At 38.6% G+C, this 27,938-nt stretch overlaps 1 protein-coding gene across 2 annotated transcripts in view; it reads left to right on the top strand.

Annotated features, from left to right (window-relative positions):
• Positions 1-1,894: 1,894 nt before the first annotated feature.
• Positions 1,895-27,938, top strand: part of VIPR2 (vasoactive intestinal peptide receptor 2) — a 61,095-nt gene continuing 35,051 nt past the window's right edge. For both annotated transcript variants that reach the window (XM_033009732.2, XM_033009733.2), the window contains exons 1-4: positions 1,895-2,197; positions 5,461-5,563; positions 19,149-19,256; positions 23,930-24,027. In XM_033009732.2, the coding sequence (XP_032865623.2) occupies positions 2,147-2,197; positions 5,461-5,563; positions 19,149-19,256; positions 23,930-24,027 (360 nt within the window). In that variant the 5' untranslated portion in view covers positions 1,895-2,146. The remainder of the gene's footprint in view (positions 2,198-5,460; positions 5,564-19,148; positions 19,257-23,929; positions 24,028-27,938) is intronic.

Here is a 27,938-nt window from a genome sequence, read left to right on the forward strand (position 1 = left end):
GGCTCTGCACAATCTTCCGATAGAACAGATGCAAGTTTCAAAACCTCTAGATGCAAGTTTCAAAACTTCTTTGTGGACTGCCTACTACCCAATATACTAGTTTATGTCATTCCACAGAAGGAATAATGATGACAGTTCCCAAGACTGTTTCTACACAGAATGTTAACATTAATTTGTTAATTGGTTTCCCAGGCTACTCAGCTTCAACAGCCTAATGAATCATTTGCTCAAAGAATCAAACACTGGGGTTTGGTGTCTGGCAACTCTTGTGTCCTCAGCTTCTGGGGCAGCCCAGCTGGTGGACAGTCTGCCTGACAGCATCTCTACGCAGGGACTGCTCTTGGGTTTACTGCTGAAGCACCTGAAGAGCCTTGACGTGTCTAAATTTCACTCATGAGAATGACTGTTTTCTTAGTGGGATGCCAGTCATCACAAAGGGCAAGAAATAACTTCTAAAGAGAGAGAAGACAGAAAGGATTTTCCAATGCCTTGCAATAATGCTAAGACATCAGATTCTTGTGAAAGATAAGTTAGAGAAACAGTCTTGAGATTGTAATTTTGGAAAGACCTATAGCTCTTCAGAAATTGCAAGAAGCACCTGCAGACAGCATGTGCCAATAACCAGGAGGTTCCTCCAAAGAGGAACCTTGGACACTGATCTCAGAAATCAGGGGGGTTGCACTGGGCAATTCTCCATTTCCAAGAGGTTTGACCAGAAATTCTGACTGGGATTCTCAGCACTGGCAGCACAACCAGCATTCTTCTCCAACCTAGCTGTTTTAGAAGTAGGTGCATTTCAGTCCACCCATCACTTAGAGAGCAAAGTCAATCCAAAGGGGTACTATTTTCTGTTACAATGAATATATTTTCATTACTTGATCACATGCCATCCTGAAAGAAGTTTTTCTTTCTACATTGTTTCCCTCTGCCCTCAGCAGACAGGTTATAATATTGCTCATTATGGTTTGTAGTATTTCTTTTTAATAATATTACAGAGGTTATAATCAGGTCTTTCTTTTCAATATATTAATAGAATTCTTGCAAATGCATTAAAAAGATGAAAATTCTCTTCAGCTTTTTCCTAAAAGTATCCTTTGTTTTGTTTATACCTGGTTATTTTGAGTGGCATAAGGCTATTTAGGAGAGTCTTATGTTGCCCGCTCAGACCCTTTATATATAATGTATAGCATAATAGATATGTAAGATATATATAATACAGTACTTAAGTTACAACACAGCGTAAAGACAGTGGAAATATGACTCTGATTATTCTCAGCTAAAAAACAGCATATAAACTCTGCTTTTTCTATAACAAAAGGCATGGAGTAGTATGAATGTCACTTAATTATATATTCTATATGCCTTGTGAGGCAGAACCAAGATCCATGCCTGGTGTAAGCTCGCAGGCAATAATATGGAGTTGCCTTAAACTGTTGAAACCTTGAAAAAAATCAGCTTGGCTTGAATAAGTATTTTGTAATATAGTTGCTGATCTGTCCGGCGATAAGCCTGACCCTGTCAGGGAACACTTCACTTACCCCACGTCTGGGGGGGGGGGGGGGGAGGGTTTCGTGTGTGTCTGGTTTGGAGGGACTGTGCTTGATTATCTTAACGGTTTACTGGGGCGAAAAGGCATCCCGGGGCTGGCACCACTACGCTGTCGGGACAGGCACCCAGAGAAGAGGGGGCTTCTCCGGCACCTGAAGGCAGGCAGAGCGGGCTAAATGCCGTCCATTTAGGGGGAGCACCTGTGGGGCGCCGGGAGGGGCGGGGGGCGTCCCGCCTGAGGGGAACGACTCGCACCTCTTATGGGGGGAGCAACGGCGGCAAAGAGAGGGAGGAGGAGAAAAGGAAGCCGAGGAGAGGGGCTGAGGAGAAGCGGGAGGGAAGGGAGCCGGGGTCTAGAGGAGGAGCTGAGCGCAGAGAGGCGGCGGCGGGCGCAGACCCAGTCGGGCCGGGAGCTGCCGGCCGGCGGGGGCAGGGGCGGCGGCCGCCCGTGGGGCGGGGGGCTCGGCTCGGCGCCTCGGCGGCGGCCCCCGGGCCCTATGGTGCCGCGGCGGGAGCGGGTTCCTGCTCGCCGCCTTCGGAAGGGGCCCGCGGAGCGGCGCGGGGCAGCGGAGCCCGCCGGCCCCGGCGCTTGGCTAGCATGAGGAACGTGCCGATCTTCCTCCTCTCCCTCTGCTGGAGCCTGGGGCGGGTAAGTCACCCCGCGCCCGGCCCCGGGGAGAAGGGAGAAACTCGCCCCTCCAGACCGCGGGCGGCGTGACCCCCACGGCTCTTCCCGCCACCCCGGTCGCTGAGGTGCCTCTGCGGAACCCCCCACCCCATCACGGCTGGCGGCCCCCTCACAGCTGTCCCCGTTCCCCGGAGCCGGGGCGGGGGCTCAGCCGCCGCCGCGGCAGGTGCGGAGACTTCGGCGCCGCCGCGCTCACTTTTGGGGGGGGGGGTGGGACAACAAGCGACTCCCGCTTACCGGGTGTCCCCGGGGCAGGGGTCTGGCAGCGGAGAGGGCTCCTCGGCCCCCGCCGGGACTCCCGGCCGCACTCCCCTCCGCGCTCCCGGAGACAGGCTCCGCGGCCGCGCAGGCAGCGGCGGGCCGAGCCGCGCCCCCCGGAGCTCCTCAGGGGCCGGGACGGCTCCGCCCCGGCGGAGCAACGCGGCCGGTCCCGGTCGCCATCCGCGGCCGGTCCCGGTCGCCATCCGCGGCCGGTCCCGGTCGCCATCCGCGGCCGGTCCCGGTCGCCATCCGCGGCCGGTCCCGGTCGCCATCCGCGGCCGGTCCCGGTCGCCATCCGCGGCCGGTCCCGGTCGCCATCCGCGGCCGTGGGCTGCTCCTCGCCCCGTCACTTGTTCCCCGCTGTTTTCCCCGGCAGCCGGTGGCCAGCACTGCTCTGCGAAGAGTTTTCACAGAGTGCTGCCCTGGTGCGGTGCAGAGGGGGGGCAGCCGTCACATGAGGGGAAAAGTCCTGCACGGGTAATTTCTCTTTAATACACGCAACCGGATAACAGCGTACAAAGCATTCAGAATATTAAAGTCTTCAGATTTAGGGCGTCTGGTTTTAACATAATGTATTTTGAAGCGCGTGTTCACTTGTTTGTGAAAGTCTATAACGTTGCTGGAAACCAGATTTACAAAAAAAATTAAAAATCTGGCCTCTAAATCTTCCTACTTTTTTTTTACTGTAAATTTAAAATAACGGATGATTTCCACCAAACGTCAGGAAATCATGCTGAAGGTAGGTGTAAGCTGCTTGTCAGAAGAAGCGTTTGTCCAGTCAAACTGCTGTTCTGGATGCCTTAAAAATGGTTACACCACTAAAACATGAAAGAGACTCCTCAGCTGGATTGCCAGCTAACTGTGTACCTTTACAATGTGCAACGCAGCGAACACGGTTCTGTACTCAGTGGTTACAAAGGAAAACCTACCCTTTGTAAAGCAGAGGGAAAGGTGGATGAGCACCAGCCCTGAAAGGTGGTGAGTGCCCTCAAAATCCATTTTGGGGTTCTGCATGTCTTTCAGGATGTGGTCAGTGCCATGTAGTCTTGAACCCTAAATCTGTTTGGCTTAGTGAAGTACATTTGAGTGAAACCGGTGTATGTATTAGAACAAAGTATATTACATTTGTCATGCATCTCAGGTTTGCAAAATAACGTTCTGTTACCTTTGGGTGCTAACAAACTTCTGTTCTCAAAGTAATCTGTGATACTAGATCAGTGATACTGGGAAACTTGCAGTTCTTTTGGAAGTAGTAGAGACAGAAGTCACTTATTTGGCAGGTTAATTTCAGCAGCTGCTTTGATTTATCCGTCATTTAGTTAACATTTTTACATACTGGAACCTACTCATGCAAGATCCAGTAATTATAATACTTTTTGATGAGTAGGAGATCTACTCTCAGTTACTGAATGTTTGCAATTGGGAAAAAAAAAATATTCAAGATCTGTTTTGTGAAAGGAAAATGCAGTTAAAAACATTATGTACATGTGGGACTTTATTTTACATGGGAGCTATCTGGAAGGTAGATAGTACGTAACAAAACACAAATATTTTCAGTGTAATGCTGAACTTTCTATTATAAGTGCTAGAAATCCTAATTATGTTAAGGATCTACAAATTCACTTAAGAAAAATCAGCCTTGAAAACATGAAATTTCAATAGTCAATATAGAGAAAAGATGGGGAAAGGGAAGTAAGGTTCTGATAGGGTAGATGGTGAAATGAAACATTTGGAGAAGAGACAGATTTTCACGAGTTTTCATGACAGCTCCTGCTGTTATGCTTATGGCTATTATGCTGTATTTTTAGAAGCTGCAGAAGTGGCTTGCCCACAAGGAGACTGGAGAATAATTGGGTTCTCAGCCCTAACTATGGGCTCTGGGTCCTAGGTTCTGGGTCCATGATCACAGCTTAATTAATAAGTATTGCCATTAAAAAATAATACTGTCATATGGATCAGAGTTTATTACCAGATCCTGTTGTTAAATGTCTCCTTAAAAAAAGTAAGAAAGAAAAAAGAGAAACTTGGAGAGACACCACCCTTTTCTTGGTAACTACAAGTGTGAGGTTGGCTGAAGTACTGCATATTCACATTTTATTTCATTATGATGCTATTTCATTCGAGCTAATCTCGCTGTCCCTTCAGCTCCAGTGATGTTTCCTACTTTCCTGTTTGTCACCTACTACAGTCACTTCTCCCCTGCAGTCTCTTACAGACTCCACATGTTTCTCTATTAGGCTCTGTCTGCCTCTGTGAACTCAAGTAACTTCAGTACAACTTCTGGGCATGTTGTTCCTCTCCATGATAGTGCTACATCTCTTGTCTTTTCCTGTGAACATAAATAACCCTTTCAGAAAATGAAGGAACTGGGAGCAGGGCTACAAACGACTGAAGGTGCTTTCATTTTTTAAAGGAGTGGGGGTTTCTTCCTGTGTAGCACTTGCTTGAATCAATCATGCTCTGGTGCCTTCAGGAGATAAAATATGCGTGATGGAGAAGGGAAGAAAAGCAAAATTTACCATGTCAAAGAGAATGCAGTTTGATGAGTTTTCATGTTCTGTGATTCGTATTAAACTTTCAGCTTCCTAACTTAATACAAAAGCAAAAAAAAAAAAAAAAGGCAAATATGTTTACCTTGCTGCTTGAGTTAAACTAGTTTTTCTGGAGGAAAAGTCTCATGAAACAATGTTGGTGAATGTGCTAGAAAGTTAAATAATTGGCCTTGAAATGTTACAGGAAGGAGCCAGTGAATGCTCTAGTAGGTTATTTTAACACTTTGTTTTGAAAAGTCGATGTGTGAGAAGCTAAAATGGGCAATGACTGTGTCTGTAAACTGCCTAGCACATACTTGGGCAAAACCAGTGCCAGCTGAAGTTGTGGCTTTCATTATTGGTAGTTGCATCCTTCATAAAGCATTTTAATTCGTGTTTCAAGACCCTGGCCTGTTTGTTAATTTTACACAGGTGAATGGTGTCCATCCAGAATGCAGATTTCAGCTGGAGATTCACAAGGAGGAAACAAGGTGCATGGAACTTCTAAAGAATGCAAAGCCAGTAGACTACAAAGGTAAGAAAAGATAAGCTGAAATGTAGAGACAGCTGGAGTGTTAAAGATTTCTTTCGTTTACCTTCTTTGTTGTGGTTGCAGTTGCCATATTTGTCTGTACTGTGCTCGTAATTTTATGTACTTTAGAACTTATGCAGATTTTTCATTAAAGGTACAGCTGCAGCGAGCATGTTGTGAGAGGTGTGCCAGGTGCTAGGCATGCACTGGGTGGGACACTAGTTGGGAGCAAATGCATTCTCATGTTTTGTTGTTGCTGCTCGTATTTTCTGACTGGCGGAGAAGCTGCAGGCTGGTGATAACAGGACCAGCAGAAAGAACAAGTCTGAGGAAAAGTTGAAAGTCTTAGATCCAAGCATCTCTCTCTGTCTGTGGTTGAAAGTAAAGTACTAGTGGCAGGAACGATCTCTGGGTTTCCCAGGCAGAAGATGTGTCAGACAGAAGATCAGATTCACACCTAGAGTACCACAGAGACATGCAAACAAAAAACTGGACAGTGGTGTTATATTCAAAAAAACAAATTATTGCTGTTACCTTATTGTTTTTATTCTTTCTCTACATAGAAAAAAAATATATAGATACAGATATGGCCAATTGTAATTTAATGGTAGGAAGAAGGAAGAGGGGATGTAGTTTATTATTTTTTAATTTTAGATTTTACTACATTTCCTTGCTACATTTTCATGTGAGTAGAACATAAGATTATGAAAAAATGACATTTTTCTTGTGAGTTGGAGCTGCTGATAAAGCCATAAAGCAAAATACAAAGGTGACAGATAAATCCAGACAGCCAAATGAAAATCAAATCTGTAACATTAAAGTAGCTAGGGCAGAACTTGGTTAAAAGTTTTGGGCTTTTGGGGAAAGTTGGAAGTGTGTATTTATTAATTTTATTTTTTTTTAAGACAAAGATATTAATGTTTTATGATTGGTTACCTTTTGTAAACGGTATGCCAGAACTTGTGAACAGAAAGAGCTCTACACACCTACTGGTGAAAAGGCAAAAGTGCGTCTTGGAGCGCTTCATTTGCATACATTTTCTGTCCAGCACTCCTCTGGTGACATGTAAAATACTGAAAGGAAGGATGGGCTTTCAGTGAGGCTTAGATAAAGGGGAAAGAAATTTTAGATCTACAGGTATCTGAACGTTTTTCAGTTCAAAACACAATTTTGATTTATATAAAATAATTTCACATCTGGAACTAATCATTAAATTTCTGTTGCTAAATGGTCTTTAAGTGGATGGCAATATTTAATTTCATATTAGTTCTACAAAGCCCTAAGCCTCATCAATGACCTGCCTTTTGATATGGTAGTCCAGGTATGTATCATCTCAGAATAACTGGGCTCCTTGGAATAGTACAGCTCTTGCATGAAGTTGTTTCCCTCTGGCTGTAGGTAGGTGATACGTGGTGTATTTGGTTTTTTTATATTCAGTCTGTTTTGAATACGCTCTGAAGATGATTATGGTACCTCAGGGACCTGCCATCTGCAGTGCTCTTGGAGCATAAACATGAATTCCAACTCATGGTGCTTTCTCCACCTCTTTTCTTGATTTAAATGTGTAACTCCCACTTGTATACAATAAAATAATTAAAAGGATCATCAGCAGTTTGTATTTTACTGTAATTTCTTCTTTTTATTAATCCAGAGGAGTAATTAGGAAGATTATAAAAACAGTGTATAATTTACATGGATATCTCTCCAAGCAAAAACCTTACTGGAATAATTCATCTACACTTAGATTTTTTTATTTATATGAGTGGTGAAGAAAGGTGGCTGTTTCATAAATAACACTAGCGTGAAGCCAGATGGAGAAATAATTACTACCCCAGCTCAATGAATTAAAGCTTGAATTAATAAATTCTCTATTAGCTATTATCCAGCTTTGAAAGTCAATCTTTCTTCAAGATCCGCTTTTATGATCCAGATGCTGAGCTGCTCCAAGGGTATCCTTGTGATGAACACCAGTTTTATCTTGGGTTCCCTAGGGGAAGAAAGACGTTTTCTATCAGTATTTTCTTCACAGCTTCTCTTCACTGGAAGAAGGGTGTCTTGTGAAGGCAAACTGCTGTGGAATAACTTTATGTCTTGGAAGGACACAATGTGTCTGATGGTGTTGATTCAACATTGCAGGTAGTGATAAAACAGCAGTGGAAGGATTTGTAAGTTTAACTGAATGCCTGGCTGAAACTAAGGGAATATTCCATTTTGTTGCCTCTCTGGAAAAAGGCCCTGTGGTAATGAACCCTTAAAAATTGTATGTTTAATGTTATGGGAGAATTTATCTGATGCTTCATTTTATAGATACCTTTACCAAGAACCTGTTCAGAAGAGCCTGTGTTAAATATATTCATTTACATTTCCAAAAATACCCATTTCTCTGTGTCCCTATTTTCCTAATAAACTCTATGTATTCATACAAAGATGTAAGAAGTACTTTGAACAGAGACTTGCAGATTGTCGCAGTGATACTCTGACTGTTGATAAAGAAGAATTGCTAATGAAAATTGGCAAGCTGGAACTAGTCCAGGGCGTAGCTCCATATCTAAAACTTGTGGTACATTTGAAACATAATTCATTACAATTCGCAAATCCTATTTCACTTTTTCCTGAATGGGAAAGATGGTTATACATCCTGTGTCACACTTTTCTAACTTTAGTATGTGCTACCTGCCTTACAAAAGCTATAATGAAATCTAGTGAAGGACCTGTCTAAAATTTGGAAATAAAAGTTCACTGAGATTTTTCACTGGAGGCTTGGGCCTCCATTATCAAAATCAGTGGAAATTTTTTCATTAACTTCTTGGGCAGCTGAGAAGCTTTCACACCTCTATGTGACATGCTCCAGAATTTGGCTGACATGCACAGCTACTGAATTTTGAAAGATCCAAATTTTATGGGACAGGCAGTTTCTTCTTTGACCAAGATGGCAATTACGTATTGAATACATTATCTAAGACTTACCAGCTCTCAGTCAGGGAGACAAAGGAAAGATTTAAAGGCAATTCTGGGGTTGGGTTTGGTTTTTTTTTTTTTTTTTCTGTTGTACACAATAAAATCATGTTATAGTCATCTTACCTGAGCTGCCTCATAACATGGGCTCAAGAATTTCACTGAGTAAATCTTGTAGTGCACTTGAAATCACTGACTATGAAGTCTATGAAGGACTTGTTTACTTCATGGCTTAATAAAGCAATAGTGTGTTTTGCAAGGAAACGCCATATAAATACTGTGCAAATATTTGAACAATACTAAGGATATATTAAAACCCCAGGGCCTGGTTTGTTTAAATTCTGCTCATTTGCCAGTGTCAAACTGTTAGACATTCGATCTCCTGCCTTGTACCCTTTGGGGGATTTTCAGGCATTGGCACTACTCTTCCATTAGTGGAGAGCATTATACTCCATTGAGGGAAGAAAGTCACTCTCCAAAGATCTGTGACAGTGCCTTCCTCTCTGTAGCGTTCTCTAGCAATTCTAGTTCTTTATTTTATGAAGACTGCATTAGCTTCTATCTGCATTTATTTTCTTCTTTCCTCCTATAATTTGACACGTGAGGTATGGATGCACCTTAGCTGGAAGCCTAGAAGAAGATTTTTTTTACACACTTATTTTTGGAAAGCAGATGAATTGCATACTGAATAGCTCATAGGAGCTATGGATTTTGAGGTCCATTTGGAAAAACAGTGATTTATTTTTTACCTACTACCCATGGCTTGTCTTCTTACAAAAAACAGAAAGCTCCAATAAAAGTGATTGAAAATACATAAAAATTGGCCCATTGCAAATTTCTGTCTTTACTGAGTATTTAGAAATTTTCCTTATAAATTAACTGACTCATTTCTGTTTGCCTTTAAATTGAAAGTGAAATCTTATTGTCAAAAATGTTAAAACTCAGTCAGTAGACTTTGTAACAGGGTTCTATATCAAAAAGTTCTAAAAAGATTTCATTATCAAAAAATTAAGTCTAGGGGTTTTTTTATCCTTTCTGGACTGAATGGCCGCACAGTAAATGAGTCTTCAGCTCTTGCTTTCCAAAATGTGTCTTTGTGAAACCCATATGCCAGACAACATTTTTAATTTTAGATATGACTTCTTAACTTGGAGGAAAGGATGTAGGTGGAAAGATAAATGGCTTTGGAAGGAATTTCATAAACCTCTCAGAGAGGCTTCATAATGCAGCTAGTAATGGGAAATTAAAACAGGCAGGACTACCAAAATGATACTGTTACTTATACATAAATTTAAAGCAAGAGGAACCAATGTTACTATATAACCCAATCTCCTGACTCTACGCTGCCAGTAGAATTTCACTCGGTGATTCCATCACTGAGCTCATCATCTTGTGGATGAAATAAAGCACATTTTTCTGGAAGCCCTGTGGAATGGTGGGATGAATATTCAAGTGTTGGTTCCATGACAAGTTGTCCAAAAATTAATTTATCCAACTAACATTTGCTGTTAAGGTTATTTTTCCAGTAAGAAAGGTGCCTATTTTGCATTCCAATCCACATCCACACACACACCTATATCTCTATATTATGTAGAAAGACTGACTCTAAGTAAGCCAGCCTGATGATCACACTCACCTGTACATCAGTACATAGGAGACATGCAAAGCCAGATGAGGCCTTTCTTTTGCTACATGAAAGGAAATCTCCTCAAGGTTCAGCCTTTTTTAATCCTCCCAATCTCATCAAAGTCTTCTGTCAGTTTTTGTTTGGTTTTGCAGCTATTTACTCTGTAAAAGGAGTCAGCAGTTCAGACTGCAATCAGGTAGCATTAAAGGTAGAATTAAATGAGATAGTGGGATCATGTAACTTCCTTTCATGAAGCACCAGTAGCTCTTGGCAGGACAACTTCAGCTTTCTTGAATCTCTGTGCTGCTCCTTTTCTAGATGTAGTACAGACATGTGGCTACTTTTTGCTTCACACGTCTTGTTATGAGGGGAGCTGAAGGGGCTGCTGTGAATGTTTTATCTGTTTTGGCTTCCATTAATTGTAGTGTCATTATTAATTACACCATACAAAACTGATCATCTTATGGTGCTGACAGTGTCTGGGCTTTGTGGAAGCTATACTTAATTATTTGAAGGCAGAAGAGAGGCAGAGCTAGCTCATCTTTTGAGGAGGCTTGGTGATATGCGAGAAAGAACCTTAAATGAAAGGAGTTGCCTACTGAAAAGTAACCAACAGGAAATAAACAGTGAAGACCAAGGAAATGTTCTGATCAGCCTCATTCAAAAGTCTCACATAATAAAGGTTACTAAGAGTGACAATGACAAACGTTTTTGGAAAGAAGAGAGGCAACATGTGGCCACAGATACATTCTACAATTCTGAAGATCTGAAATTTGTACCCCCCCGAAACGTAAATAAAAATTCAGCAGCATAATTAATAAATGGCATTTGGAGCCCCGAAGAAGGAAAGTGCACAACCATAAGTGAATTTATTGTGTTTTTCAGAAGATTCTAAAAGAAATACTGCCCTGCATAGTTCTGCACTTGAGTCCCGATAAAGACAGCTGTGGCCATGGCAGTCTGCTCTCTGTGACATCCAAAGTTCAAATACCCCAGTCAACAATCTTGAATACCAAAGCACTAAAAAAGCTCCAGCTAATATGACAAATAGCACATTGGTTAGATATAGTCAAAACTAACAGAAATACATGGTTCCAATACTTTACAGAGACTTTTAATATTTTGTGGCGGGGTTTATATGAACAAAAGACTGATATTTAATGGTATTTTTTGAAGAATGTACAGCATGTCTAAATTGGAGCAACGTGGCGATGAAGATACATCTTACAACTTTGACTATACATCCATGAATATATTTGCAGTATTATAGAAAATGTTGTTCTTATGGTAAGATTACAGTGCTGTCTAGTCATACAAAAATGCTCTTGTCTCCAAAGAACATTTTAAGTAATTGGAAAGCAGGACTTACGTGGTGAAAAATTTGGATGAAAATGTCTTTTCCTTTTCAGACGTTTTTTTTTGAAGTTTTTAGCTGGCAGCTTCTATATTTCCTTACAGAACCCTAAAAATACATAAATTACATTAAAATATATAGTTGTTGTATAGATTTTTGATTCTCTAATAGGAAACTGTTCTTCAGAAGGGAAATAAGGCAAGCCTTCTGAAATGTTTCTTTTAGTGAAAAGCCAGAAATCCCCTAGAACTCTCAGTAACTGTTCTTGCCATTCCTAGTAATATGACTGCCTTTTGAAAACATGTAAACTGCAAACGTTTGAGTATGAGATAAACTCTATTGGTTTCATCACTCTGTTTAACTAGTTAAATCTGTACACTGTAGACTTCCAAAATTCTGCTGGATGTGTATGAACAGTTTTTGTTGAGAGTAGTTTTGTAATTAAAATTTCTTGATGGTAGTTTTGTAATTGAAAACATTCGCATTCACATTTCCTCAGTATCTCTGAATAATCAGAGCCTGTGTGCGCTGCACAATTTCACGACAGCGCTTTAGTTCAACATAGCCATATTGGAGCTGCTTCTTGACTGTTTTGCAGCCAGTGTTTTCATTTTCACACGGCTCCTTGCAGGCTGGCGGCCCCTCGCGGAGGGGGCTTGGGGGCCCCTGGGCAGGCAGCGCCTGGCAGCAAGAGCCTGTCCCACCCCCAGCCAAGGCAGCCATGGGCAGCCCCAGCGCCGGGCATCGGGCACCTCCCTGCCGTGGGGACGGCCGAGGACATCAGCCCGCAGGTGCGGGTCGGGATCCGCTCCGGCGCAGGGAACCAGGGTTGGACGCAGCCCTGGGGTGGCCGGGCTGGGCCGTAGCCGTGGCTCGGGGCCCAGGCAGGGGCAGGTGCCAGCACTGCTGTGACAAAGCCAAGGTCAGGTACGACATCGCTGCGGGCCCAGACCTGAGCTTAGATGGGACCCTGGGCAGGGGCATGTCGCTGGGCAGGGCCATTAAGGCCTATAAGTGCACTCAGAGCCCTGACGAAAGTAGGCGGCAACTAGCTTTAGCAAAGTAGCTGGGAGCAACAGTGGTTTCGCTACTGCCTTATTCCTATTACCACCTTAAGCAGTTCTGCTGTACGTTTGCTTTGCTTCTAGTTTGTCAGCTTGCTATTTCTCTAGTGCCTCTTTTTCCTTTCTTATTACTTGTGTGAAAATGCAGAAAGGATTTCAGTCTGTATATGTTCATAAATTCTCATGCAGCCTGAATTACGTGGTGTGGCGTTCAGACCTACAGTCTAGAAGACATTGCCCGTAAAAGGTGAGATTGCTTCTGCTTTGTCAAATTAAGTACAAAAATCAAAATGTTTCCCCGTTTGAAAAATAAACCCTAGACTAGCTAACAACCTCCTGGCTGATTTTCAAAGCACTCTCTTTGTTTGATGTATCGTGCACGCCTAGACAGTTTAAAAAATGCTAAACCTCTCTTTGAATTGGCAGTTTTTAAAATCCAAATACAAAGTGCCACCTAGTGGTTAATATATGGATAAAATATATATAAACAAAATTCCAGTGCAAACAGTGTTACACATTTTTATAGATGAAGCAGCACATGTAGGTAAGCAAACTTGTTGCTCAAAGACTGGATCTCAGATAGCAGGATGGTGAATGTGGTGGCAATACTTATGTAAGCTCAAAAACATGAGAAACAAAATGTCGTTTATAGTCTGTTACGTTTCATTATGAAGTATCTGCAAATGCATCACAAGCATTAAAGACCGAACATTCAAATAAAGTAAGTGATCTCACTGAAACAAGCTAAGAATAGCATCTGCTGTATCATCTGGAGGAACAGGAGGGAAGAGCAGTAGAGGAGTGACACTGTGGTCACACTTTTGAACAAGTCATTGAGCAGAGGTTTTCTGGAAAGATTGATTGTTTCCTTGGATATGCTGTGAATGACACACCAGAGAAAGACATGATGCAAATGAAGAGATTGAAAAGAGAGTGTTATATGTAGGGTGCAGGAGCATTCTAGACACCACAGAAATAGGGATGAAGAACCTATTTTTTTTGCCTTTGCTGGCTTCACTAATAGGTAAAGAAGAAGGTAAAGGGTGTAGTAGTAGAGGTGTGCGGAAGTTGAGGAGCTAAGAGATGAAGAGCTGGACTGGTTTTGTATGTATACATATCAGAGTGAAAGGACAAAAACATTCAAGGCTTGAGAATTTATTGAAGCAGGATATAAACATAAAGACTAAATCTATTAATGAACATAAAAGAATAAAAATATACATTAAAATACTTTTGGGTACTTAGAATATTTTTACAAATACTATAAATAAATAAAATTGCGGACATATGAAATAAACATTGGAACAATCTAAGTTTTATTTAAAATGTGATATATTTTCTGTAGAATTATTGAGAAAGTTGTTACTAGAACTAAAACTTAATAAAGCTCTTTAAAGCTAGAAATAAAAATTTTTTGTATCTTACTTGATTAATATCCTTTGGAGACAGTAGAAAACAGGCTTATATATGTGGGAGGTGAGTAAAACTTCCAGAGAATAAGAGCATATATAATGATTTTATGAAATGCAGCAGTGATGGGTGACAGTCCAGAAATCCTAACACTGAATGAATTAATGGCTGGTCAGAGAGTAGTAGAGAGTAAGTGAGTAGAGGGGAGAATATCAAGTTTGATCAAATTAGATTTCTATGTGCAGAAAGAGACGTGTTTAACACAGTATTTATTGCCCCTTCATTTTCCAGCAGTGTAGGTTTTTATAGCACTGTAGGCTGCTCTGTAGTCACTGGGGAGAAACAGGAAATTGTTTGGAGGAATTAATCTGGCCTATTTTCATGTGGTTTAAAATGAAGTGAATAATTCTCTGTCACCCTCTGACAATATTGCACGTGTCGTTGTTGTAAAAGAATACTGTGGTGGGTAAAGAGCAATATCTACTTGAAGACCTGTGAAACTCACCAAGGTCTCCAGTTGTGCCACATCTTGAATTTCCAAGATCAGTAGGAAATTAACTGCTAGCTTCAATAGTGCACAATTAAGGTCATGCTGTACAATAGAGATATATTGTTGGGATGGAAGAATCAGACTGATGCAAGTGTAATAAGAATGGACTTGTTAGTTGTATCCCACCTCTGCAAAGGGGTATGTTTTGCTAAGAGGATAAAAAGATATATGACTACAATATTGTCAAAAATCTGTAGCAAGGGGAGGAGGGGGAAATGAGGAAAGGTGTGATTTGAAAGCCCAAAAAAGTACATATTGTCTAACAGTTGTACTTCTAGCAGCCTCTAGCAGCACACCAGTAACACCATTATTTCAGCATTCAGCCCTAGACCAGTTTCCAGAAGCACGCTGTAGTCATTCAGTGACTATAAATTCCTCCAGGACATTTCAGAAGTTTTCTCAGATTTCCTGTACCATAATAAATAAGCCTGTAAATATACATACATTGAGGCTTAATGTTCTTCTTGGAATTCTGATGGCAGCCACTCAAGTTTACTCTCATGATTGTTGATGCATTTGAATGTAGTCTAGATGTAGGAAACACATCTTTTGTGTTATTTCATCTGTTTGATTTAAGGAGTCTGAAAAAGTATCACTCTGACCTGTATAGTCATAAAATACTGAGGAAAAACTGAAGTAAAAAGTACATTCCCCAGAAAACATTAGTGACTTCTAATGGCTTGAATGTCAAAAACTTGTATACTGATTTCCCTCCTGAAAGCATGTTTCAAGATTTGATACAAATTGTGTTGATTAATTTTGGTGGGAATAGGACGCAGACCTCAGTTTTTCTAATATTTCATGTAATTTAAGCTTGAATAAATGTTTTGTGTTTTTTTCTGGAGAACGTACTAATGGAGCTCTGAAGTCCATGCTCTTCAGCTGCCTTTTTATCAAAACCTTAGCCCAGTCCATATAGCAGCGTAGCAAAAATTTATAAGGGCCTCTGAACTGTTTGCAGATTACTGTAGCAAATCCACAATTTTACAGAGAGTATATTGAACAAAAGGGAAAATTTCTGAAAGTCATCAGCTTTTATGGGTGTGCAGGAACATTTTCATGACTAATCTCAGCTCCTGCTTGTTGGTGGAAATGGGGATGAACTAAAAAGGTCTGAAGTCACACAAGATGCTAATTATTCTTGTGTACTCTAGGGCTTGTTTATGCTGGCTCAGGCAGTAAATCCATCAAAGCCAAAAGAGTTTCATTTTGTCACTATAGTTCTGGGTGCTGGCAGATGAAGAAAATAGTGTCTTTGTCTTTCTGATTTCTTGTATGTCATGTTGTTGATGTTGTTTCTGGCTTCAAATCAATTGGGAAGAAAGCATGACCTGAATTGGCCGAAGTAAACATTCTTTTACTTTGCATAAGCCCTGGTGTTGCATCATAGAGAGTTGGACTTGATTTTGATCCAGTACTGCAACTCAGGAAGCGCCTAAGCATGTTTAAGTTCCATTGACTTCAAAGGGTATGAAGATGACTTGCTCAGATGTAAACCGCTTCATTTATATACTAATGACCAAGTCAACATCATCTCAGAGATATTGTTACTAGTACTAACAGAAATGCCACAAGTGCTAGAAGGGAGTACAAGGTAGACAGGTATAATGGATCATAGATAAAACTCATGAGTTAATTCTTAAAGAAATGTACGAACCAGCTGTAGGGGCAGATACACTAGAAGGGAAAAACTCTGCATGATCATCAGGGAAAATAGGAGTGTTTGTGGAGTTCAGAGAATATTACACTCTAAGTCAGTTGCTAAAAACGTTCATTCAAGAGATAAGGACCAGAAACCTGAAAAGAGTGAATTGTCAATGGGAACGGGAACTTCTCAGTCAAGTGTGGAATACAGCTAAGAATGTCACTGGCACAGTTCCTAGTCCTGAGTAAGTCTTCCTTACCCTAAGGTAAGGCTACAAGGAATCAGATATATTGATCTAGGAGTCAGAGTTACTAAAAGAACCAAAACGATTAGTCCTCTCCAGGTAACTGGAGAACTTGACGAGCTGAGTCTAGTCACACAGTGTTAAGCAAATTAGGACAGGATTGATTGGGGTAAATACAGATACCTAGAGTCTAGATTCTGCAACTGGATTAACAATTTCAGGCTCTCTTGGGAAGAAATAAGCATTTTTTAGGATGAAATTCTTCTGACTCATTTTAGGAGTTTGCTTTAGAAATATATTAATTTAAACATGAGTCAGCAGTGCACCCTTACAGAGATGAGGTTTAACTATATACAGTGCTACGTTAGCAAACTGGTAGATCAGGAGAAGCAATTGTCTGTCTCCATTTGGCACTTGTGAGATGGCATCTCAGTGGAGTACTGTGTCCAGTTTTGGGCTCCTGTGTACAGGAAAGGCATTAATCAGCTCAGCAGAGGGCACGGAGATGGCACTGTCATATGCCGCATATAATGACTAACTGAAAGCTGGGTTTGCTTAGTTTGGAGAATAGTGATCTGATTGCTGTCTTCATCTACCTAACAGGTTTATAGAGAAGATGGAGACAGACTCTTCTCAGATGTGAGCAAAAAAAAAAAAAAAAAAAAAACCAAAACAAAACCCAAGAAACACAACAGGAAGCAATGGAGTCAATCTGCAGCAAGGGAAATCCTAATTAGATGCATAGAAAAATTCTTCATGGATGAGTTTGTGTGCATGCAGGTTGCCCAGAGAGTTTGTGATATCTCCATTTTTGGAGATTTTTGGTGCTTGACTGGAAAAGGCATTGTAGTGAGTATGGGTGGGTGTGTGAGGTAATGAATGTTTGTTACATTTGTTCCATACCTCTTTGGAGGTTGATACAGTGTACAGGGCAGTGAAGGGTAAGGTATTACATGTCATCTACCCACACAGATAAACTTTGTGAAGTGTTCCTATTAGTAATCCCTTATTTTTGACATAATCTTTCTGAATATAGAACAGATGCTGCATTCAGAGCTGTATAATCCTAAAAGGAGTGCAGAAAGCCCCAGTCCCCATGAACAAGTGACTCCTCTGGAGAAGAGCATTTCCTTGGGAAACCATATAAAGAGCACTATGGAATTGGTGACCAAATGCAGAATTTACCCTATAATCCTCCTCATCTTATTTTTTAATCTCCACATCCTATTCTTGGTACAGCACAGAGGCTCCCTCCCGACTATCACACTTAGATGTCTTCAAAGGAAAGCAAGGCCCATGAGAATGCTATGCCACTGGCTCTCCTTCCTGCTGCAGCTAGGACATACCTCCAGGGACAAATCCAACTGCCAGTCCTTGGGTTCCCTAGTTTACATGTACTTTGAAAGGAACTTAAACTTTGCAAGTAGGATGCTAGACACTTTAAGTCAACACAAGCTGTTCAAGTTTAATTGCATTAGTATAGTTTAATACAAATACAGAACTTTTAAATACTCATTTTCCAGCTTCCTTTAACTCAGGTGGCTTGATTTGGGGCATAACTTCACTAGCAGAGAGTAAATAAATAATGAATTGCTAATACTATAAATACTCTGAAGAACAGTATTATACATGAATGTAAGCAGTTCCAAATCCAAGTTTCATGTTCTCTACTGAGAGGAACAAACTGTCCCTTATACTTTCTAATAATCTTATGGAGATAATACCGGTAGGATAAAGTTTCATTTCTCTCTTTAGTATTAATTACAAATGTAAATTATCAGTTGTCAGTTGTCTTATTTAAAGACATAAATGCTCAGAATTTTGCACATGATTTTTTTTTTTTTTTGAGATAACTCAAACTGAGATAATAAGAGTAACATTTCCTTACTTCTTTGTCCTCATAATTCTTCATAAGGCTTATATTCAGAAACCTTCATAACTCTTCAATTAGCTTAGAAGGCATGCATTATAAGTAGACATCTTTAAACAAATAGAGCATGGTTGATCCAAGTGCCTGTAGCGGGCTATAGGAAGATTTATGCTTTCATAAAATACTGCTTTTAGGCCATGTTTATATAGATGTCAGCATGGGCAAAGCTGTAACAAGCAGTTACTATCTACTAATAACAAGTTGTTATTAGTACTACTATAAAGCATGTCTGTAAAATTTTATGACCACCCCCTCATTCCTGAAATCAATATACAAAAGCATTCTTTGTTCAAATCTCTTTTATTTTAGGAGAGTTGATTTTGTAAGGCCATGCCCATTGTTCCAAAAATTCTCCAGTCATGATGCACTCCTATCGTATTTGCAATGCTGAGCCTGATGAACTACTTAAATGGTTACTTGTGATGTTCAGTCTGCCTATTGCTGAAGATAAAAAAGTTCATCTTAATTGTGATTAAGGCATTCTCAAAAGTTTGGAATTGTTAATAATCCATATTAATACTCAGAAGTTATTTTTTAACATTTCTTATCTTTTCTTAGCATGATGTCATCAAAATGACATAGTTTCAATGAGACATTTTGCAAACAATATATTAACTGGCCTAAAAATAAGGTGGCTAATTAGCAGACTCTTATGATTCCCTTAACATTTTCATAGAAAATACAATCTTTGCAACTTTCTTGAAAGAGTCTAGTCTTTCTTGCAATACTCATCCAAAACTTCCACTAAGTCTTTATAAGATAAATACAAGGCTGAGCTTTCAAATCTGTTACTGCTGTTTTTGTTTCAGGATGTGTTGGAATTTGGGATAACATCACCTGTTGGCGTCCTGCGAAGATTGGAGAGACTGTCACTGTCCCTTGTCCAAAAGTATTTAGCCTTTTTTCTGGCAAACCAGGTATTTCATTTTAAGGTGTATTTTTGCTGGCTTCTCTTTGATATTTTATAACATAATGCACTAAAAATGAGTTATTTGTAGTTTAAGGTTTTTATTTTCTTTTTAAAGAGTTAAAATAATAGATTCTTAACAGAGCTGTTTGTGATACGTCATGAAAAGACCAAATAATTGTCCTTACGGTCTCTGTGGTTTTCTTTGAGTGAGATACGAAATATATATTCTGATATAGTGACACCTATTAAAGCTGAAGACATTGGTTGCTCTTTTTGACTTATTTGTGTTAATTGTTAAGGCAGCTGAGCCTGACTGACATCTTTAATAGTTGCCAGCAGGTCACATGCAGGTAGTTCCTTATGTGCCTAGGAGGGGAACTCTGCCTTTACCTTCATGAGAATAATGAGCCAACATTAACAATATCTAAAAATTATCACTATTACAATTTAAAGTTGTTATGAAACCTTTTATTCTGCTTTTTAATGGAACTTGAGAAGAGTTTTTAAGTGTCTCAGATTGCTGAAACATTTGACTGTTTTAAGTCTACCATCCTCTGTACCATCTTGTCAGACATCATACTGTGGTTTAATTTTGCACTTTGTCTTGTTCACACGGTTTTAAAAATAGATGATGCACACATAGCATTTTACATATGTATCTCAAAATGCAGCAGGAAGACTCTTATCCAGATTGCAGAGGTGAAAAGCCTTTGTCATGAACACTTGGTAGAAGATGCAAAACTTATCATAGTGATTTAATTCTGGTTTTGAGGTCTCTGTGGAGAGCTTTTTAACAGTATTACTTTTAACATAAAGGCTAATATGAGGTATGACTAAAATACCTTTATTCTCAAAACGGTTGATTAAGTCTTGTTCCAGTAAAAAATAGATAACTAAAACAATCTCCAGATGAGCAAAGGCTTTCATTCCTGGAGCATGTGAATCTTGATTAGTTTATCATGGATAGTCTAAACAGTTTATAAAGGGGAAAGTATGTGTAATCTTCAACAAATCTTGTGAAATCTATAAAAGTATTCAAATGACTCAAAGATATTAAGGTGTTGTCATGAGACACGGCAAGCTAATACATATCAAAAATTCAAAATCTGAGTTAAATCATACTGCTTCTGTCTATTTGACAAAACTAGAGCATGCACACTCTCTCTGGAGTTTGGATGTTTGATATTTAACAACTTCCAGTATCTTATATTACAATAATATTTTAATTTTCATAAAACAACTGCAATAAATATTTAAGTCTGGAATCTTCACAGTGCATTGCAAATCTATCTCACTTGGGCATAGTGTCATTAAGATTGAAATATCACTTTCTTTTTATAGTATGATATAATTTTCCCATATACAGCTTTTTTAATAGTTACCTGTTTGCTTCTTCCTTGTGGAACTAACAGGGTGTTTTTTTAGAGGTACCTGTTTAATTAGAAGGATTTTTTAAAATCTTGTCTTTCTATAATTGCAGAGAAGGAAGACAGCAAACATCCTGCATGGTTGATTCAATTAAGACCTAACTAAGTATCTCAGCATCTTTATAATTCTATTATGCTCAGAAATGTATAATTTATCTAATTCATACACAGCATATTTTACATTCACTTGATTCTTATGGCAGGAAATTATTAAAATATCTTTAAACAAGAAATCTAACTCATTTTATTTAGCCAGATTTGTGAGATGAATGTTTTAGTTTTTTCAGGATTTAAGAGGAATTAAAATTCTACTACAAGACGATCTAGACTACCTTATTTTTTATGGAAGCATTCCAAATCACAAGTCGGCTTTTAAATGCCATCAATTCTTTAAAAGATTTCTTAATTTAAATTGTGAATTAAAAAAAGTAGTTGTCTTATTTTTACAGCTTTTGGAGAAATGGATCTTAATTTCTTCTGTGATGTCAAAGTTATAGTTAAAGCATACCACATAATTAATTCTCTATTGAATATTAGTAACTTCATAGTAAATTACTTTTTACCACAAAAGCAATCACATTATCCTATAATGTTTTTTTCTGTATTGTATGTGATGATGTAAGTATCAGAAAGTGAATTTTTTATTCAGTATATTTCAGAAAGTTATTTTATTGAATAAAAAAGTAAATTTTTTATTCAAATGTATGTGTCAAGTTATAGGTTTTAAATGAGATTGCCACGTGAAATATTTAATTGCATGGAACACTAGTACAGAAATAAACAATATCTTCCACAGAACACTGCCTAACTGTCTTTAAGTTAGAAGGCCTTACAGTATTTTAGTAAAAAATGCTTCAGAATCTTGAGTACAGTCTTTTTCTTGCAAAGCTGGATTTGACGTAATTTGTGGTTCTGTTAACACATTCTTCTGCTTTGCCTAGTCAGAGAATCTTGACATACTTTTAAAGTGAAGACTCTTAAGAGTGTATAAATAAGTTACATTTTCTTTAAAAAATGCCATGTCTATGCCAAATGGCAGATGTAGTCCTGTTTTCTGAGGTGACACTGTAGTTTGAGGACAAGGCCTTCTTAAAAGCTAGAAAGATTTTGTTGTTGGTTGGTCAACTGTTTGCAGGATATTTACAACTTTCAACTGAAGACTTCATACAAAGAAGAAATTCCAGTAACCAGTCGACAAGATAAAAATCACAAAAGCTTTAGTTTGGGGGGTTTATGTCGTGGATGAAAGTATTAGCACAGTGATGATTTAACAACAAATCAAAATTTATTAATAACTAATAGTACTTGATCATTAACCAGTTTAAATACATATAAAATAATTCAGGAAAATGTTGTCATTAAAATGGCGACTTGTCTACAGATTCTAAGATGACAAGATTCACTCTAACTTACTATATGGTATCTTAAATCAATACATATATATATGTGTGCATGCATACACAAAGACAAAAACATGCAAACACACAGACACAAATGACAAAGTTTTTTGATCCAATAAAATAAATTATATACCCACACACCAATAGGCAAAGAAAGAGTAAGAGAAGCTAGCTCAAAAGTAAAAGTTCCCTCCTTGAGTTTAGAGCAAATACTCACAATGCCTTGGCATTCCTCAACAGCCGATAATTGAGACTTGAGTGGGTTGACTTTGCCCTGGCCTTTCGTCAGCTCTGACAGCAGACCTTAAAGTTTTGATACCTGAGAGGCGTCCCAGCTCAGGGAAGATGCTCGTCACAGGCTCACTGTGATCCAGGAGAGCTCAAAGGGTCTCACTTGGAGTCACAATTTATAGGATCCAAGATAACTGACTTTTGTCATTTGTTTTTGCTCAGGCCCAGCTTGAACAAAGAACTACTCTGGTATCTTCCAGCAGTTGCACAAGAATTTGATGAAGGTGCAACTCTGTTACTGTTGTCATTTGATCACATCCCAGGTACAGGTGTGCCAGACCGTTAGGAGATGATGGACTGTGATAACCATTTCCGAGGGAGGCGCAGGAGCCAGGCTCGTTAATGCTCTGATTCACTGCCGTTAGCAGTCCTTATCTCTCCAGGTGGACATGCGTCCCAGGGGGAGATGGGTGGAATCACACTTAGCCACAAGCTGCCCAGCGGGTGAGGCTTGCACCACCACAGTTTATAAACACGTTTGGTTATTCTTGGTCAAAATTGACCTGTGATACATAAATCTGTTCTTGTGTGGAGAAAAACAGGCATCTTTGAGTCAGTGGAAGACCACTCCAAACCAAAGCGGTACACTATAGATTTCAAGTATCATGGATATAAAAATTGCTCTAAGAAAGGTGAGGGGAGTTTACTTATGATTTAACTTTGTATGAGTAAATTATAATAATTTTAATGACTACTCCTTAGTCTGACATCAGACTCTTCAGTTTTCTTCTACTGAAGCTGCTCCATATTTTATGAACATTAGTTCATATTCATTAGATTAGCAAGCAGAATCATGGGTTGCCCCTATCTCATCTGAGTAACTTCATCTGGGAAAAGAGTCAACAACTTCTCTCAGTTCTAACCAAAAAATCCTTCCTTAAATTAATAGATGTTTAAAATTTCTTTCCAACTATACTTGCAGATCTTCTGTATGTTCCTTGGACTACATTGTTTCAGTGATTAGTTCAAAGAGTGAAGTTCAGTATGCATATTTATTTCCTTGTTCTTGAACCTATGGCGTAATTTGGCCTTTAAAGTGCATTACCAACTGTACCAACATTAGCTGTACCAGTAATTCATCACCATAATATCTAAGAGCTTTTATAACTCTTCAGCAGATCATTTGGTATTGCCTCCTCAGAAAAGCTTAAATCGGAGGTTAGAACAACTCTCGCTTAAATTACTTTTCTATCAAATTACTTTACTTACAAATTATCACCTTTATAGAGCGAGCTGAAAGACTCCCTCCAGAATACTTTAGATAAAATAGCAAAATTTTCCTGGCTTTTGCAGATATAACAGAAATAGCTGTTACACCAAAGCAGAAGCCTGCCATCACAACTTGGAATTACTTTTGTTTTTCACTAGTGAAAAGGCAACTCAGAGCAAGAGTAAAAGCCAAAGTAATATGAATGAAGAGCACATGAAAGGAAATGGCTCGGTTGCTTTAACAGGAGTGAAATAGATTGCTAACAGAGAATGAGAAAGTTAGGTTGTCTAAAGATTCATTGATGAGGAGACTAGAATCTTTCTGATTTAAATTCTCAAATTTTGCTTTACAGGAAATATTAGCAAAAATTGTACAAGTCATGGATGGTCAGATATTTTTCCTGATATCTTAAGTACTTGTGGATATAATGACTATGAAGATGATTATAAGGTATGAAAAATACTTTTTCTATTTATTTAGATGCTGGTGGTCAATACAGCTATCAGACATATTCCACTTCTAAATAATTCTCATTTTACTCTATCAGAATTAATGAAAATCTGTAGTAATTTTTGGTAGCATTGTTTGCCATATGCTTGGATTGCTAATGTCTTACAAGATAAAATCAGAAATGTACAATTCAGTAACTGTTTGAAACTGAAGGCTACAAAGAGTTGGTAATTGCAGTAATGTATATGTATTTCTAATATTGCAGTGTTACTTGGCTTATGCAGAGTATGTTTTGCATTGTTATTTCTAGAAGTTTCTGTTGTGATATCCTAACACTGTAATAATCTGTTAATAATACATACACCACTTGATTGCTAGTATGTGTTTAAGTTATGAGTAAAATAGAATTCATTTCAGTCATTGGATTTATTGCAGGTTTATATGGGACCTTAATTAAAAGTGGTTCAAAAAGATATAAAGATATCTTAAATACACTATAAAATGAAGAAATAATTTGTTCACTTTGCAGATATTCTTTTTTGTTCTTTTTGTTGATGGAAGTACTTTTTCTATCACGTTTTGCCTATTTTCTATCTGTTTTCCCGCTGTGGCTGACAGAGGAAGATTTTGTTTACAAGCATGAGCTCTTAGTGTCAGTAAAACTCTTGTTATCATGAACAAATGAAATCCTCTCATGAATAAAGATACTTGGCTGGTTGGGTTTTTCTGGATTTTTGTATGTGTGGAATAGTTCTAGCAGATCTTTTCTGTCTGGTTTGCAGAGATGTGCTGGCATTCTAGCTAAGACATGCAGTGTTTGCCATCTCTTTCCGTATTTAAAACCCCAGCCATTACTGTCTTTGAAAATAGATAATAAAGAAAATAGAATATGTTGTTTTCTCAACTTTTCTGCATAAACATTCTAAAACATCTGTATCTTCTGACAACTTGGGAACGCACATGCATTTCTGCTATAACAGCCATTTTAAAACACTGTCATTCAACCCAGACATTGTCATGTGGAGTGAAAATGTGTCAAGACTTAAAAATTCAAAATAACAAAAGATAACATTTCAAGTAGTGAGAAATACTTACTTAGCAGATGAACTAGTATAATAGAAAAGCAATTCTTGTTTGATATTCATTAGTAATTTGAAGGAGAACAAAGTGCAAGTTGACTATACTTGCAGGAATTAACCTAGAGGAACTGGAAATATGAAGTAGTAGCAACATTTACAAAAGCCTGGAAAAGAGCAAATAATAAACCAGTGAGGATAAAAATCAGAAGAGAGATGTGGAAAGCAGGCACTGACAAAATTATTAACAAAATTACAATAGATAGAATATCATAAATATCCAACATTGACAGTGTACAGAATAAATGCATGTCATGTTGCAGGGAGGGAAAGGGGAAATGCAAGAACTGATTGCGTTTCAGGCAACGTGGACCACATGTTCTGTCCTTTTTTCTCAAGTGCCATTGTCATTGCTCAGGGAATATTCTTTGCCTGAAGATCATAAACTGATTATTTCAGTGGCACAAGAAAATAATTATTTCCTAAACTTGAAGCTGAAAAGTCAAAAAGTGGATACGATAGTTCTGGCTTGTCATAAGATAAGCTGTTCCTATGCAAATATTAAAATTTTTGTAGTTAAAGAAATGCCAAAAATTATCACAATAAAATCTGAAAATGGAAACAGGAAAACATATCTTAAAATCCATCCTTTCATGGGAAACAATATAAAAAATGCAAGTATCATGCAGTTCTGAGTTTCCAGGAGGCATTTGAAGTTCTGCATCAGCCAACTGTTACACAGAAAGAAGATGTTTTCTTCTTCAGATCTTAGTGCTCAATGGTAGCACCTCAAAAGAAAACATCTTTATTCAACATAAGTAAGTATAGTTACTTGACCTAGAATTTCAACAAAAAGATCTAAAAATGAAATCCTAACTATTTCGATACAAAACATTTTGGACACAAAGGACTCATGCAATAGTATGCTTTGCAGATGATGTATGAGGTTGCCCTCAAAGTTACAGTAACTAAGGACATAATATTTTAGTGAAGGTGGCAAAATGTTTTTCTTATGGTAAGTCTTAAGTTTTCTTCTATATGCTTTCTCTGAAGACAATGTTAAGAGTTGTTAGAAACTATCTTTGGCATCAGTTTGGCACCTGCATCTTCACTGCTGAATGATTTTCCATTATAGATCAAATTAAGTATTTATTCTTGGGTTTTTTCTGTCTTTTAGGATATGGACTTGTATCTTTACTTCAAAGGGGACTTATTTCTATACATACTTTATATATATATGCATACACACAGATATATATATATATATATCTCCAGATATGCATCTATTTTGGGCAGTTTTGAATACTCTAGAGAAGGCTTTATAGAGGTTGGTGAGCAAATACTGAACAGGATATCTATTAATAGGTACCAAATTTTTATGCTGAAAATGAACCGAAATGAGATAGCTTATTTAAAAATACCATAAGCATGTCATCTGTTATTTCTCTGTTGAAAGAACTTGTCTGCTTCCACAGTTTGCATTGATTCTACTCAGAGTAAAAACGGTCAGTTTTGTCAATATATACCACGTCAAATGGTATATTAGCGGCTTCTATAAAAAGAAACGATTTGCTTAACATTTTGAAATTAACTATAAGTTCTTGATACAGCACCCTTAAATTGAATGTTTTATTTTATGTTAGATTTATTTATGATATTCTTTAGTTCTCCTGCCTGCATTTATAGGGGACCAATTTGACAAGTATGACAGTGTCTGAACAAACTATCTGTGTGTTATAATCACATCAAATTGTCAATCTAAACCTTCATTATATATTTATAGTTTCTTTCCTATAAGTAAACTGGTTACTGCTGACCTTCAAGATCAAGTTTTAAGTTCTTCACAGTCATTTAAATGTGTTTGTTTTTTGCTGGGTTGTTTTCTTTATTTATTTCTGTTGAGCTCATGGCAGCACAATGGCAAAATGAGTAGCTTGATTTGACCATGCTAGAAACACACCTCAAGGTGTGTTAACCCAACCTAAGCCTCACTGCAACCTTTCCTTGACATATCTTGACATCTTCTCTCTAGACTGAACAAGCGAGAGAAGTGTCCTAGCTGTCTTCAGAGGGTATTAAACTATCTGTAAGTGTTGTTATTATGTGACAAGATGCCTGGTGAACGTAAAGGACTGAAATGTGTCCACTTTAGTTAAAATAGTGACTGGGTCAGTTAATACAGCTTTGTTTAATCTTGGCATGAATTGGCCTGATATTTATTAGATCACACAAAACCCCCAACATATGCAAGTTACAGGCTATGTGATTTGAATGCATAAGGTCACACAAAGACAAATTAATGGAGACAAAGTTCATCAGGCTGTTAAGCGTGGTGATAGTGCTGCAGCTTGTGCATAAGTAGAAGCATCATCTGTGGAAGAAGTATTTCCCTATTTGGCCAGTTTCCTGAAGCATTCATTCTTAGGCTGCTGTCAGAGATAACATCCTGAGCATGCTACCCACTACACGACACAGATACACTACGCAAGACAAGTGGAGTCAAGGCAGTGAGGTCAGGACTGACACAAACACTGTCTTGAATATCTGTAGCTACTGTCCGTGAAGTGGGTCATTGCACTGGACTAATGGATTGTTTGTATTAAGTCTAAATTGAGTCCTTCCGTCTCAGCAAAATGTAATGCAGGGTAGCATCTACCAATGCTTTTTCTGTGTGCCTGTAAGTCATGCTATATTTATTTACATTGCATTCTGCGTTTTTCATTACTTTTTCTGGGAGATGTGATTAAGAGACCAGTATTCCTTAAGATAAATAGAAAATCTTCTTCCAGTGATTTCAGGTGACTAGGCCTGAATATAAGCTCTTGTAGAGCACAG

The sequence above is a fragment of the Tyto alba genome, unplaced genomic scaffold (genome assembly GCF_018691265.1).
Source record: "Tyto alba isolate M040663 unplaced genomic scaffold, T.alba_DEE_v4.0 Super-Scaffold_38, whole genome shotgun sequence".
Classification (NCBI taxonomy): Eukaryota; Metazoa; Chordata; class Aves; order Strigiformes; family Tytonidae; genus Tyto; species Tyto alba.